Consider the following 12,700-nt stretch of genomic DNA (forward strand, 5'->3'; position numbering starts at 1 on the left):
CATCTATTTGGACCTCCCTTGATGATCATTATTTTTTTACATACAGTATTGAAACTCCTTACTTTTTTCAAGTTCTAAAAAAAATCTGCAAAATAAGACAAACCATGTTTTTCCAAAAAAAATCTGAAAAATAAGACAAACCATATGGTTTCATGAAATGCAGAAAGGTTTGAAAAAGTAGAATCGTATTTCTTTAGAAAAAAATATTTTGTGGAATTACAAGTGACAGTTGTGACATATCATGTATATATACATTTTATATGAAAAATCATAACATTTTAGCCCCATAATTTACACAAGCAGTTTCATTCATTCATTGTTTAAATAGTGTATTGGAAATCATAAATTAATTCACTAAATCTCAATTCACACAAACCTCAAGTTTTTCAGCTCGTAAAAATGCTGTGAACCATTGTACATTTCCCATCATGAAAAGAATGACAATATATTTCTCTCGATTGTATATATAATAGATAGAATGGGGCTTCTTAATTACATAGTCCTGAATGACTACTTATTAAGGGTTTTCATTAAAAAAGAAGAATTTAGGGGCAATGCTCCCCTTCTGATTGATAAAAAGTTTATTGTTTTATTCAGGCTGTCCAGTACAACACGCAAGTGCTTGTTCAACACACAAGTGTCCCGTACGACACGTTATTTTGTTTATGATATATTGACAGAAATATTCAGCCAGTAGCGGTTTCTAACATAATGAATGTCTTTAGTTTGATAGGGTAATCATTATCATCAGCCAATTTAAGTGATTGAAGAAATCAAAGAGACACAAAGTAGGAAAGTTTGGCTTCAATTTAGAGATGTCCCGTACGACACATTTTGAGTGTCCCGTACGCCACAATGTTCTCGAAAATTGTAATTTATTTTGCTTTATTTATTCATGAATGTTTATTTTGCTTTCTTTCATAGATGTGTTTGTTCTTGGGTAATTGAATATCAATTTGAGTTCAGTTTCTATGAAAATTATCTGTCCAACTCACATACTTTAGAGTACAAACTTGAGGTTTCTAAATAACCACTTTTTATGCGTCCCGTACGACACATTACTATTTTAAATCTGTATTATACAGGATGTGAATTCAAGTCATGTTAAGTCTTAGTTTTCCTAACACCTTGGCAGTACTTGATGATCACCTTTAGTTACTGGAATATATTTTTGTTTTTCTTGTCAAAAAAACTGTCAAATGTTCTCTAAATGTCCCGTACGACACGTATGGAATCACCCTAGTGATATCTGCCAAGTATAAGGACAATTGGATGTACAATATATTGATTGATGATAATCTATTATGTTTTACACAGTTAAAAAATAGCACGTTGTTTAAGCCTGTCACTAAAAACAATTACAAAACAGTTTAAACAACCTGTTGTTAGAGTGACAGCGTTTTTACAGTGTATGTGTATGTTGTTAATTATTATATTTATGCTATCAATTATACTGAGGTCAAGCGAACTTCAAGAAGAAATGAGAATGGTCTTGTGATAGATAAGACTCAAAGTTCTAGAAGATTGGAAATTGAAACAAAAGGCTGAGAGATCTTTTAGGGATATCAGAACCTGAAAATTTCAGCGCACATAATCATGATAATTGCAGATCGATAGACTTTACCTTCTTAAGGAATTCAACATTAATGTATGTAGAATTGTTCTCATCGCATTAACAAACTGTTTGCAACCATTTTAGTTCTAAACAAGAGCATCAACCTGTTATGGAGAAGATTCTTTAATCAATGAATTGCTGAAATCAACTGTTTATCATATAATCATCATCAACTTTAATTTGCCTTCATGGACATTTCAGCTCACTACAGTGACTGTGATCTCCCATGGTATTTCAAAATGACTTCCCATCGTGGCCCTCATTTTGGACCCTTCATTCTTCAACTTACCCGCTGATTCATTTGTTTTAATAATAAAAGAGAATCATAAAATTTTATCATATCATCTCTGTTATTATGGTGCTTCTGTATCGTAATACATAGGAGTATCGACGGTTTGCTGATCGCGCATATTAAAAGTGAGGTCATGTCAGTTGTTGTACACACTATGTCATAATCTAAACTACTGAAATAGCAAGCATGTAGCCCCTTTTTTTCTAATTCTCACCTTGGTTTTGTGCAATAATAAAGATATAAATGTTAGGCGATTGTTTCGGTCTTCCTTACCAACTACCGTCAATCCTTATGGCATTGAAATTATTTGTAAGGCTTGGGACATAAAGTGGCAATTATACTGTACTTTGCAGTTGGTTTCGCGCTGTCGTATATAGACCAATTCTGTTCGGATGCTGTTTATTATGGTAATTTATAACTGTGGGGAGGGGGGGGTGGGCTTCAAGTTTGACAAAAAATTGATGATTTATGCACTGACATAACAACGCGGCTGGCCCGATGTATAATCCATTAAAGATGCTTTTTTCTCAGCTTATGGCGGCCATATATTAGAGAGCTCCAAGTCGATTTGTCATGATTACAGCTTATGTCGAAGTGTTGCGGTGAGATGCGTTGTGGTTTTACGCTAACCACACCCTTCGAGAAAGCCCCCCCCCCCCTCCCTTTGTCTCAAATGGTTGTGTTAAGAACCAATTGGTGCGTTAACGCAACATTCGAGATAAACGACGAGGATGGGGCTTGACTCGAAAGGTTGCAATAATGTAATTAAATACTGAACATGACATTCAGCTTGACTGTCTTATGAATATCAATATAACTGAAATGTATTTGTAAAAACTTTGCACAATTGACAGGGGCCACGGAACCGAAGGTGCTCCAGCCCCCCCCCCCCCCCCCACACGCACTTATTCCAAGGCCGTGTAGAAAAACTCAAAACTACCATCTGAAAGTATTTTTTGTACAGTTTCATAAAAGTTCTCTGACCCCTGCTACATTACACATTTTTATACATTTAAGTTAACTATTTGATATTGTTTGTTATTAGACTAGTTTACATGAAAACAAATCCAAGCGGGAGGCTTTTCTCAAAGGGTTGGGTTAAAGCACTGCACCGCAATTAAATACTTCGAGATAAGCCCATGGTTAAATGGATCGTCAAATGAATTTCCCTTGTTTTAATTAAGTAAGTTACAAGCTTTATTCCAGTGTGGTCTACAGTTACAGTGAATACATTTCAGAAGTGCATTTTTTATATATACAGTATAACTCTACTTTTGAAGGGAAAAAAAGAAGACCACAACTGGTAGCCTGATATTTAGAATGACCTTAACTAATTCTACTTTCAGAAAGCAGCATGCCATTTGCAGCACCAGACACAGTCTCAGAGCTGAACGAGCAGAAAGATGGTTTTAATGCTGAGTTATACGCAAGCATGGACGTACTTCATAAACGGGAAATCCGAAATCACCTGAGAGATATTGTCGAACTGAGACATAAAGGTACGTACAGTACTGATGAAACGATGATCAGCAAGCTTGATCAGTTGAGGCAATTGATGAATGTACCTAAGGAAAAATGGATCGAACATTATGATGATGAAATTATTGATGACATGATTACCAATATGCTATCCGACATAAAGCACCTTGAACAATTAGTTGAAGGTAAACCAAAAAATAGTGCAGCAGAAATTCTGGAAAATGCTTCAGGAGGGTTAGCTTTGAGGGGTATTCTAGTGGGGGAAGCATATCATGATGATTGCATGAAATGTGTTGTGCTTAGCACACCAACGGATATTAAACTAATGAATCCTACAATGAAACAAATTGACGGTGCAGTGCACTTCTCCTCCAAAGCACAGTCCGATCATTTCCACCAATCTCTAGATACAATGGGATACAGTGTTGCCTGTCTTGTGAAAGACGGGGGCTGGGGCTTTAAAGCGGAGGCCAGTTTTTCCAAGATGTTCGAGAAGGCAGATGAAAAAGAATCAGAATCTTACGAACGTACCCATTTTGAATCAAGTGTAAAATATTCTGTTATTCCAACTGCTGCTTGTGAGCTGAATCCACACAGCTTAAAACTATCCTCACAAGCTTTGGACGAGCTCAAAACCATTGACAAACTTTTGGTAGGAGACAAAAACCCAGACCTTGTGTACGAAAAATGTGAGGGATTTCTTAAAGCATATGGGTCACACATCAATGCTGGGATACTTCATTTCGGTGGGGTTTACCACATTGCAGCTACATGCACAAGCGAGTCTAAATCCGAAGAAGTTAAGAATATGGTTCGAGGTGCACTAAGTGCATATGCTTCAGCCAGCTATTTTGGATTCGGAGCCAGTATGGATGCCAATAACATAAAACCGACTGACAATTTAACAGATATCCATGATGAATCAGACCAGGCCGAAACCACCTTGCACACTACCAGAATAGGTGGGCCACAGGAAGTAAGTGCCTTTCCACTGTGGAAAATTGGTCTTGTGACATGCAGTAACACCTGGGCTCTTATAGATAGAGGAAAGTCGCTTTTCACCGATCTAGTTGGAATCTGGAAGCTGATTCCTAACCATAAAGATGACTTCCTAGAACCAGATGAACTTGAGTCTTCATTGATGACAGTATGGATGAGCAGTTTTCTTGGATCCAGTGACCAAGGACGAACTTTCGTAGAAAGTTTTGATGAAATAGATCTACTGGTTGACAGGATTGGCAAATGGAATTCTAATCCAATACGACCAGAAAAGTGCATTGAATACCTCCAAGACGTGCTGAAAACGGTGGAACAGGTTGAGGCTCAGACTAACACGACTAAGTACTGGGATGACAAGTTATGCACTGGCGTAAACATAAGCAACTTCTTTAGGAAGATCATGGAACTGACCAAAAATCTTGACTCAAAAGACGTGTTTATGGTACAGTATTTGATTGCAAAGCTTGTTAGTGTGGTTGGACCTAGAGAGTTCCCTGAAAAACATAAGATTAATGCGTGGCTTCAGGTTATCACAAAAACCGTGAAAATCCAACCTATACTAGCTAATGTTATCGTCCAGAGCATACCTGATCTTTTACAGAATCTTAATGAAAGATTCATACCATCATTTCAATCTGAACATGCACGTAAAGAAGAGCTAAACGTGTATGTATTTGACTGTATCAATGCAGGAGCGACAGTTGAATTGTCCATTTGTGTTGGTCAGCTTCTGAACAATTTGCAAGCATCTGGGGAAGCACATGAAATGTTCTTTTTGAAAATTGCCCTATTGTCGCTTCAATATCATTGGCCTACAAAGAGGTTTAAAACCCCTATTGTAGTGACGAAGCTTCGGGAATTTGTTCAGTCAACAGAAGTGTTGTGGAAAGAATTTCAAGTAAAGAAAGAGAAAGGGATAATCCAGCTCGAGGCGTTTCTTATCCAGACCCTTCTGACCTCTGGCCAGTTCGATGAAGGAAATAATTCATCAGAAGATGAATTGTCTGAGATAACTAGGGATATTAGGCAGGTGTTATCACCCGAATTAAACAAAGTCATGAACGATTATGCCACTCATTCACCTTATCAATGGGTTGAGATCCTTACTACTACTGCTGAACTAGCAAATGGGAACATGGCAAGTTCTAAGGAAAAAGAAATGGACATCGGAGATTTGAAAAGCATACTTGGCTCCCAAGACAGAAATTCACAATTAGATAGATCACGTAAAATAACCAATTCAGATCTCCCCGCACAAGAAAATTTTTCAGATATTCTGAATACTCTTGGCTTAGACATGTACTATCCATCAAAGATTACCCTCTTGGATGTCACGGTCATTAAAAAGGCCACTGGGCCCCTCAAGCTGGTTGACCTTCCCTGGAGGATTATACACAAAATCCTGATGATTGATTTTCATGCAAGAGACGAATTTTTGCCAATGGTGAGCAAATCACGAAAACAAGAGATATCTAATGCATCTAATGAGGGAGGTCAATTAGACTTTGAAGCAATTCTTCGTAAAGTGAAAGACACTAGTGATGGCGGAGGTAAGATAAAACATCTTAACACTTTGGATGTACTGGTGGCAACATTTACTTGCTGCGACAACTTTCTAAAACAAACACTTGCTCAAAAGATGTTTGTTTGCAAACTTGCCATTCCTTTTCTTTACCCTCTAAGATCAGAAGGAATTATGGGGATGTCACTATGGGCACTCAGGGCGATAACTGTTCAGTGGCAAACTAACGAAAATGTAGTTTCCGAAGCGTCAGTGACAGAAAAACCTTTCCCATTGGTGACGTTTGTCAGATTGGGCAGGCCACCGCTTTCTAAGTCCAAGCTAGTTAATGATATCATTAGGGATGAAAGCCATGACACCTTTTTCCATCATGATTGCAACAGTGGTACCATACCGAGAAGGATTACTGATGGTCTTGTGGAATGTTCCTGGTTCATATCAGGGGGAAAGGAGAAAGAACACCTACCAGCCACAACAATGCTCCTAAATCTGAGAGGCGATGGCTCGTTAATGATAAAACAGATGCAAATCTTGCAGGAAATATCATCTGTAATGTTGGTCATGGCCACTGCTAAGGACCTAGCAAGAGCCCCAAACACTAACACATGTCAACAGATTTTGAAATCTAGATGTAATGTCATCCTCTTCGTGATTAGTGAGTATAACAAACAAGGTAAACAGGAACTAAGTAAGGAACTGCGAGCAGGTTTCAAGGCAGTTGGCCATGGTCTTTTGAAAGGAGTTCCAATTATTCTATCGAGCACATTCCAAGGTAGTAAGAAAAATGCCAGTGAGCTCAAGACTGAAATTCGAGTAGAGCTCTCAGAGCTCATTGCTGGTTGTTCTGCTATATCCATAGAAAAGTATGCTCGACGTGCGAAGGAATTTGGGGTCATGATAGATGAGTACGATGGTGAAGCCTGCTTGAAAGGTAAGCGCTTTGCAGAAAATGTTGTCAAACACTTGAAAGGTATAGACATCGCTGACTGTAAACGCCTCCTTCTTCCCCTGCAGGGTGCTGAATGGATTGATTACTGCAAGCTGGTAAAGATGCATCACAGAACAAGTGGCAAGGGTTCGCAGTCGTCATCAGAATACCATGCTGATAGGATGAAACAGAAGATCGACCTTCTTCGTGAAAAACAAGTGGAAATATGCCACAACAGACTCAGTCCTTTCATTACAGACTTTATGTCAACTCTGAATGAGGACCGTGAGATTGTAATGTATTTCCTAAAATGGATGACCATCCTATTCGACGAGAAATCGAGGACCTACTTGCCAGGTTTGCGCAGGAGATATCACGAGGTATGGTTAGAGTTCCAGGTGGCAAAGAAAATACAGAGGAATGGAGACTTGCAGGACTTGAAACAAAAAGTGGATTTAGTAGAAAATCAGCTGGCCCGTGCATCACTTGGAGTGGAAAATCTTTTCAGAGAACTAGGACAGATTTACGAGGCAATGAAAAGCAGCAAAATAGGAAAAAATACTAAGGCAGTCGTAGAGAATCTGCCAGAAATAGCAGCAAATTTGCTATTAATTGGCATCCCCTTGGAGTTGGTAGATGGAGACGCATCAAGTGTACCTATTGAATGGGTGAGCGCAGTGCTATGCAAGCTTGAAAACATTATCGGCGAAAAGAAACTTTTTGTCATCGCTGTCTTAGGCATCCAGAGCTCTGGAAAATCTACACTTCTAAACACCATGTTTGGGTTGCAGTTTGCTGTCAGTGCAGGCAGATGCACAAGGGGAGCATACATGCAGCTCATACCAGTAGAAGAAGACGCATATCTGCCATTCAGTTATGTTGTTGTGATTGATACAGAGGGCCTCCGGTCACCAGAGCTAGAACAACTTAATTACGACCACGATAATGAGCTGGCAACCCTCGTAATTGGACTGGGAGATGTAACCATGATCAACATAAAAGGAGAAAACACGACCGAAATTAAAGACATTCTACAGATTGCAGTGCATGCATCCTTAAGAAGGAATCTGGTCAGGAAACACATCCGAGACCACGCAACATGTATATTTGTTCATCAGAATGTCCCAGCAGCTAACGCAGAAGAACTGATGATGCATGGATGCCAGAGGCTACAGGAGGACTTAGATGATATCACCAAAGAGGCAGCCCTTAGTGAGAGCATAGCAAACGTTAACAGTTTCTCACAGATTATCAGCTTTGATGTCCAAAACCACGTTTGGTACTTTTCTGATCTCTGGCATGGCGATCCACCCATGGCCCCTGCAAACCCTGGCTACAGTGAAAAGGTAGATGCAGTCAGGTTTAACCTTTTGGGAGAGATTGCAGAGGGGCAGAAAACATTTCTGACAACTTCAGATCTGGCAATTCGCCTTAATGATCTATGGAATGGGGTCCTTGCTGATGACTTTGTATTTAGCTTCCGTAACAGTCTTGAGGTGAAAGTCTACAATGGTTTGCAATCGAAGTACTACACTTTGGAATGGGATATGCAAAATAAGATGAAATATTGGTTGCTGACCGCAGAGACCAAGTTGAAGATGTGTGTAACTGTGAATGACCTAGAAAGTTCCTTTGTGTCTCTTAAAGGAGAACTCTTACGAGTTCTGAGTGAAAAAGCCATGGAAATTGAATTTCGTCTGAGAGATTACTTCGAAGAGAGTAACCTACAAGGAATAGTAATCCAGTGGCAGCATTCCAAGTTCAACCAATTCGACTCAGCAGTACAACAACAACAATATGAAAGCAAAGCAGATCTGCTCTCAATAAAAGAAGCACGCCGAGTGGAAATCTTGCAGACTCAAAAGTGGTCAGAGCATGAGGCATACATCATGGACAAAGCAGTTGAATTGGCAGACAAACTGAAAGGCAACGAAGCGAGTAATAATGAACTGGAAAAGAGGTTTGATATCATGTGGAGATTAATGGTGCGCGAACTGGCAGCAGAGACTGAAGACACGAAGCTGCAAATGGATATAGTGATGGAAGAAATTCTTCGCATAAGATTTTTTTCACATAGAGCCGTTCTTAAACTTGAGCTAAAGCAATCTCCTCTGAGTTCTTCACTAGAGCAGATGTCCTTGGAAAACAGTATCACTTATGGTGATATTTCAAACGAACACATCTGTTTGAAAGCCACTCGATGGGAAAATGGCAAGAACCTTGTTGGTTTCGGCGATAATTTACGGGCCGCCAAGCAAATGACAGTTGTGCTGACAAACAGAATCTTCAAAGAAATCGACACTTATTTAAAAGGTCTGTCTAATCAGGACGTAAAATTCCAAAAGGGTCATGCGACAGAGGTCATACAAAAGCTTGTAACGGAAATAGACGCTTACAATCAAGAAGCACTTATGTCTAAAAATTACAATTTCACGATTCTCCCCGACTATGTGGTAAAATTAGCAGTTCATGTAAGCCGTCACTGTGTCCAGGTGTTCAGCTTGATGCAATCTGAGTATAACAGCAAATATGGCGTAAAGGCAAAAATACAAGACTACAAGAACACCGCCTTCAGTCTTTTCAAGAACCAGGTCAAACAGAGCACTGAAGAGGTCGTGGCAGGTGACCTCTTGTGCACACATTTGATGAAGGTTGTAGAGGAGGCGGTAAAGAAGGCAATTCCGAGACAATGCGTAGATGAAGTTCTCAGAGACTTCCAGATGAGCAAGTACCACCTGATGGTGAAAATTATGGAAGACCTGGCTGTGAAAGCAAACTTCAAGGAATACGAATCCTTCATCAATAATGCCGAAGCATTTGCTTTTAGATGGATTACCGAGTACACAAATGAGAAGATGTTTACGAGAAAAGATGGAGATGACATGTCTCGGTACGCACAGTTAGCTGCGTGTCATATAAAAAATATCATAAAATGTATTACCAAAAGTGTCAAGTATGCAACTGCTGAGGTCGAAGGGGGCAAAGGCATGAGGATGCCAATGTGGATTGAAAAGTTCTGCCACAAACTCTCGGCGAGAATAGCGGTACCAGTCAGCACTCTTAACTGTGTGAGTGCTCGACCAATAGTTGATTTCAAGAATATGCAAAGGGTCATTCTTGATAAGTTAGATGAACAGGAAAATAATCTGATGTGCAGCTTTGCCAATGAAACAGCAAACACTATTGCTTGGGACGGGAAACCCCCACCACAGCAAATTCTAGACAAGATTTGGGGTTGTACTGAGAAGTGCCCATTCTGTGGGGAGCCATGTGCAGACACCACACCTGACCATTATTCATTATATAAGAGAAGTCACACGTGTGTGCAACACAGACCAAAAGGAATAAAGGGAATTTTCTGGCGTAGTGACTCTATTCGTGATGGCATCATAGTCTACAAGAAACAGCTAAATCACGAAAGCTGCAACTATTCCGTACAGCAAAAGGAACTTGAATTCTCGTGCCATGCCTGTAATTTCAAGTGCCGAAAATATGGAAAATGTACAACTACTGGCACAAACTGGGTGTCCCACAATAATACAGAGTACAAGACTTATCTTCAGGACTGGGACATAGCTCCTGATCCTACCAACAGCGTATCAAAATATTGGATGTGGTTTATGGCGACCTACCAACACCAGCTAAGGGATATGTACAACGTTCGATTACCGTCCATACCCGTTTCGTGGAGGACAATTACAAAACAAGAAGCCTTAACAGACCTGCGCAAAATCCACCACTAGATCATCACTAAACTGCGGTGTGATACGGTAGAAAATGTCAGGGATATAAAAGTCAGTGGCAAAAAATACAACACATGTTTTCCTTCTCATTCATTTGTTAGTTTACTTAACGTATTCACTAACCTGTGACTTCCAGTGTCATCTGAATAATGTTCCCTTTATATTTTTCTACTTTGGTCCTAAGACGTCAATTAGTCCATGAGTTGAAAGAAGCAGGCGGTGAGTAAACACTGATCCTTTTAATGATCAGAGTCATCAGATATGCCTTGATAGACAAAATAGGTAATACACCTGCGTGTTCTCATTAAGATGCGCATAATCAGGTGGTGACTATCGTCTAATTCTTTATGAACTTTCAGAAGCTAACTGACATAACAGGTAGAGGGGCTTTCGTGGATGAAAAAATATTAAAATCCATATTTCATTGTTCGAAATAGACATAAGAAATGAAATATTCCGAAAAATTTGTTTTGCCAATTATTGATCGTGGACCTGGCAGCCGCTGTGCAGCGCCAGATCGGCGAGGCTCTATCATGTCTATACCTATAAGAACGCCAAACAGCGTACAGGATAGCAGCAACTTCCATCCTCCCGGTAGTGAGAAGGACACTCTACCAACTGAGCCAACACACCTGGGGCCTGTTGCATAAAAATTTGCCATATAAAACTCTGGCAATTTTTTTTTTGCAAGAAATTTGTAATTTTCAATGGCATAATGTTGTTTGCCAGAGTTTTATGCAACGGGCCCCTGATCTCGGCTAGTGAATGTTGCATTTCACAAGATGTTTTCCTGAAATTACTGTAAATAACAAAACTGTCGAATGCTCGAAGTTGTACGGGTGGATGTAGAGTGGACGAATCAATTTCGACCGTAATTCCAAGTGTTGATTATGGAATATATTTCAGCAACAGTGACTGCTTGAAATGCATGATGAATTGTTCATGGCGCTTCAAGAATATAAATATACACATAAACAAATACTGAAATAGAATAAGAATATAAATTGACATTCTCCTGAACATAATTTTTTTTTAGATACTTACTATGGTTAATGAGAGGGGAACAAATATGTCTTATTTGGAAATTGCATGTTTTTGTTGATGAAAGCTCGCGTAATTGCATAGGTGAGTAAGGTAGGTTTCCTTCACTTTGTTCACATAGTGGTGGATTATTTTTAAATGCTGTAGTATTTACAAGGTGCTATTAACTCCACATTTATTTGTTTCTTCTAAGAAATGTTGCCAATTAGATGTCATTAACTTCGCATAAGTAATTTATAATGAGATATATTTCGTGCACGATGTCTATGTTGGATACTTTGGTGATGTATATTGTCTTTTTAAGAGGCAACCACCCGCACATGATTTTTTTGGTTTCTTGTGAGATGTAAGCAAGGTAAGATGTTGTAATACAGGCTTGCTGGGCAAATATCATGACGAAATCTCCTATATTGGGTACAAGAAATAAATTTATATAACTATAATATTTTGTAAATTGCAAAGCTTGTGGTTGTTATGACATATATTGGGTATAAGATATATGTGTTCTGAAATGCTTTGCCTCTGTTATATTGTTTATAGTAAAAGTTAAAGCTGTTCCGGCGAATTTCCGAACCATTCATACATGTACATGTATTTCATAGGGAATTAATTTCAGCTTCACTTTAGTACTCCCGTCAGCTCTGCATCAGTAAATGATAAATGTTACCACGAACTCCTGAAACGAAGTCAGTTGATTCTGTGTAATTCTAGAAGTTATACCTAGAAAAGGTCTTCGTCGTATTTTCTATTACAGTCTTGGATTATGGCATTACAAAGAGTAACATTATTTTGAACTATTAGAAAATGCGAACAATCTTCAAGCTTTTAAAAGGAAGTATAAAGTATAATCATTTGAATCCTATTCGGAATTTCTGCTCTTTGTAACAAACATTTATCTCCATCATGATTTTAGCGGCACAATTCAAATGTAATTCACATTGTTTACGGGTGATGAAAATAATTCAGAATGCTTAGGCCACCCACTGTCTCATCCTATTACTCTTTTTAAGTTTTATAGTAATTTTTTTTCCATGCTGTTCTTGTTATTTTGGCATTTAAATATAATTTGTATATATTCATG

General features: G+C 38.9%; 1 protein-coding gene across 1 annotated transcript; it reads left to right on the plus strand.

Moving 5' to 3' along the window:
* Window positions 1-3,257: 3,257 nt before the first annotated feature.
* Window positions 3,258-10,578, plus strand: LOC129267394 (interferon-induced very large GTPase 1-like). The gene has a single exon (XM_054905108.2). The coding sequence runs from the start codon at window positions 3,262-3,264 to the stop codon at window positions 10,576-10,578; it is 7,317 nt and encodes a 2,438-aa protein (XP_054761083.2). The 5' UTR covers window positions 3,258-3,261.
* Window positions 10,579-12,700: the final 2,122 nt, after the last annotated feature.

Source organism: Lytechinus pictus, chromosome 8 (genome assembly GCF_037042905.1).
Source record: "Lytechinus pictus isolate F3 Inbred chromosome 8, Lp3.0, whole genome shotgun sequence".
NCBI classification, from domain to species: Eukaryota; Metazoa; Echinodermata; class Echinoidea; order Temnopleuroida; family Toxopneustidae; genus Lytechinus; species Lytechinus pictus.